At 35.8% G+C, this 2,500-nt stretch overlaps 1 protein-coding gene across 1 annotated transcript in view; it reads left to right on the forward strand.

Annotated features, from left to right (window-relative positions):
• LOC119578460 (synaptic vesicular amine transporter-like) overlaps positions 1-2,481 on the forward strand; it is an 88,822-nt gene extending 86,341 nt beyond the window's left edge. Inside the window, exon 7 of the mRNA XM_037926039.1 lies at positions 2,384-2,481. Within this exon, the coding sequence (XP_037781967.1) occupies positions 2,384-2,481 (98 nt within the window). The remainder of the gene's footprint in view (positions 1-2,383) is intronic.
• Positions 2,482-2,500: the final 19 nt, after the last annotated feature.

The following is a 2,500-nucleotide window of genomic DNA, read 5'->3' on the forward strand; positions in this document are numbered from 1 at the left end:
TCAGTTTTTGTTTTTTTTATTTTCTTTCTTTTTTCCTTTCTCTCTTTCCCTTTTCTTCCCTTCCTTCCTCTCCCCCTTCTCAACTGTGTGTGTCTTTATCTTTCTGTTTATGTCTTTGTTTTTTTTTTCTTTGCTTATCCTCGTCTTCATTCTCCTTTTCCTTTTGATCTATTGCAACTTCTTCTCTTTCTATTTTTTCTTCTATCTTTTTTTATTCTTGTTCTTTGTTCTCTTTTGTCTCTATGTTGTTTCATTATGCTATCCCTTTCCTTCGGTTTAGTGTCGTCTTGTCTACCTACTCTCCTTCTCTCTCTCTCTCTCTCTCTCTCTCTCTCTCTCTCTCTCTCTCTCTCCTTACTTTTCTCTCCTTTTTCGTCTCTGGTTCCACTCGCTCTCTCTCTCTCTCTCTCTCTCTCTCTCTCTCTTCTCTCTCCTCTATCCTCTCTCCCCCTCTCTCTCTTCTCTCTCCTCCCCCCCCCTCTCTCTCTCTCTCTCTCTCTCTCTCTCTTCCTCTCTCTCTCCTTCGCCCTCCCCCCCTCTCTCTCTTTCCCTCTCTCTCTCCTTCTCCCCTCCCCTCTCTCTCTTCTACTCCCCTCCTCTTCACGCACCCCTCTCTCTCCTCTTCCCTCTTTCCCCTCGTTGGTTCACGGGGACTGAAGACATCATAACTTCACACCTTGATATATAGCCCTGGAAAAGTGTGACAGTCCCCCCTCCCCTCCCCTCCCCTCCCCCTCCCCTCTCACGTCATTTGAGAGCGATCGGGGGTAAGGGGGGGAGATATGGTAATGATATAAATTTGATTACACTGATGCTCGTTAATCAGAAATGACGCTAGGGCGACAGCGTGGCGAAAAGAGGAAATATATGCTACGTTTTGAAGGATAAGGGAGAGGATAACGAAGAAGAAATGAAGGAAGAGGAGAAAGGGAGAAAGATATCTTGCGAGGAGAGGAGGGAGAGAAGGAAGAAGAGGGAAGAAAAAGAAAAAAAAAAGAAATGTAAAGCGTGGACGTCGAGTTGAAAAAAAAAAGTTTGATATCATATTTCTACTTCGAAAAATATATGAACAAGTAATCATATTTACGACCAGATAAACAAATAGACACAGTGAACAGATAAATGAACAAACATAAATGAAAAAGGGGATAATAATGAATCAAATCAAACCATAAATGACACGAATCCAGCTTCCAGTGGTTCGGATTCCTGTATCCACGCCATGAAAGAAAGGATTCGCTAATCAGGACGAGCCATTAGCGAACAGGAAAAAGACTCCGAATCTCTCCCTCAATTGCGTTTTAAAATTTGTGAAAGAATCGCTTAACATTTTGGAAAGAAGAGAGAAAAGGGACTACGAGAAAGCGTTTCTAATTATTCTTAGAATTCCATTAGGGGAGTCGAGCGTATTTTTTTTAATCGTTATTGTTTATATATATTTCGTAAGTGAGGATAAGTAAAAGAAGAATAAAAGAGAAAATGGGAAAAAAACATGAAGAGGGGCAACAGAGAATAATGATTTATTTCAAAACGGTTACGCGAGGAATAAGAGATTATTCCCTAGACAGATTCCATAAAAAAAAACATTAATTACATACGATTTCCTCCTGCCATACGATAGGATATGAAATGATTAATAACACTTCATTCTCACCATCTGCTGTTGATATAAATCATGAAGTTTAATTACTAATAATGCAATATTCATTCTCCTCTGCCATGAAGCAATAAATAAGCTCAACGATAGGCATTTTCACACACGCCTGCATCACACATTAGAAAATAGATAAAGGAATGAAGTAACAAAACGAAAAATGAAGACTTAGTACCTATTGCATTACCATCACAATGATAATAATGATAATTATATTTTTGGTATCAATGACAGTAATAATAATGATGATGATAATGACAATAATGATAATAATGATAATAATAATAATAATAATAATAATAATAATAATAATAGTAATAATAATAATAATAATAATAATAATAATAATAATAATAATAGAAATAATGATAATAATGGTGATGATCATGATAAAATGGTAACAATGATGATAATGATGATATAAAATAACAGCGATGATGATAATAGCAATAACAAACCAAAACAACAGCAACAACAATAATAATGAAAATAATAACAACGATAATAAAACAATAAAATTAAACATCACAATAATATGAAACTAATGATAATTAATAATAATAATAATAATAATAATAATAATAATAATAATAATAATAATAATAATAATAATAATAGCAACTACAAAAAAAAACATCAATACCCATTAAAAAAGATACATAAGACATGCAAACATAACACAATATGACACTTATTCCATTTATTCATAAGACTATTTTCCCCTGCCAGTCTTCGCGTTTGGGTCCAGCTATCCAGTGCTCTTCGTGGCCCGGGCCGTGCAGGGTATCGGCTCCTCCTGCTCGTCGGTGTCGGGTGAGTTTCTTTAAGGGTCTTTGTTTTCGTTTT

The sequence above is a fragment of the Penaeus monodon genome, chromosome 11 (genome assembly GCF_015228065.2).
Source record: "Penaeus monodon isolate SGIC_2016 chromosome 11, NSTDA_Pmon_1, whole genome shotgun sequence".
NCBI lineage: Eukaryota > Metazoa > Arthropoda > Malacostraca > Decapoda > Penaeidae > Penaeus > Penaeus monodon.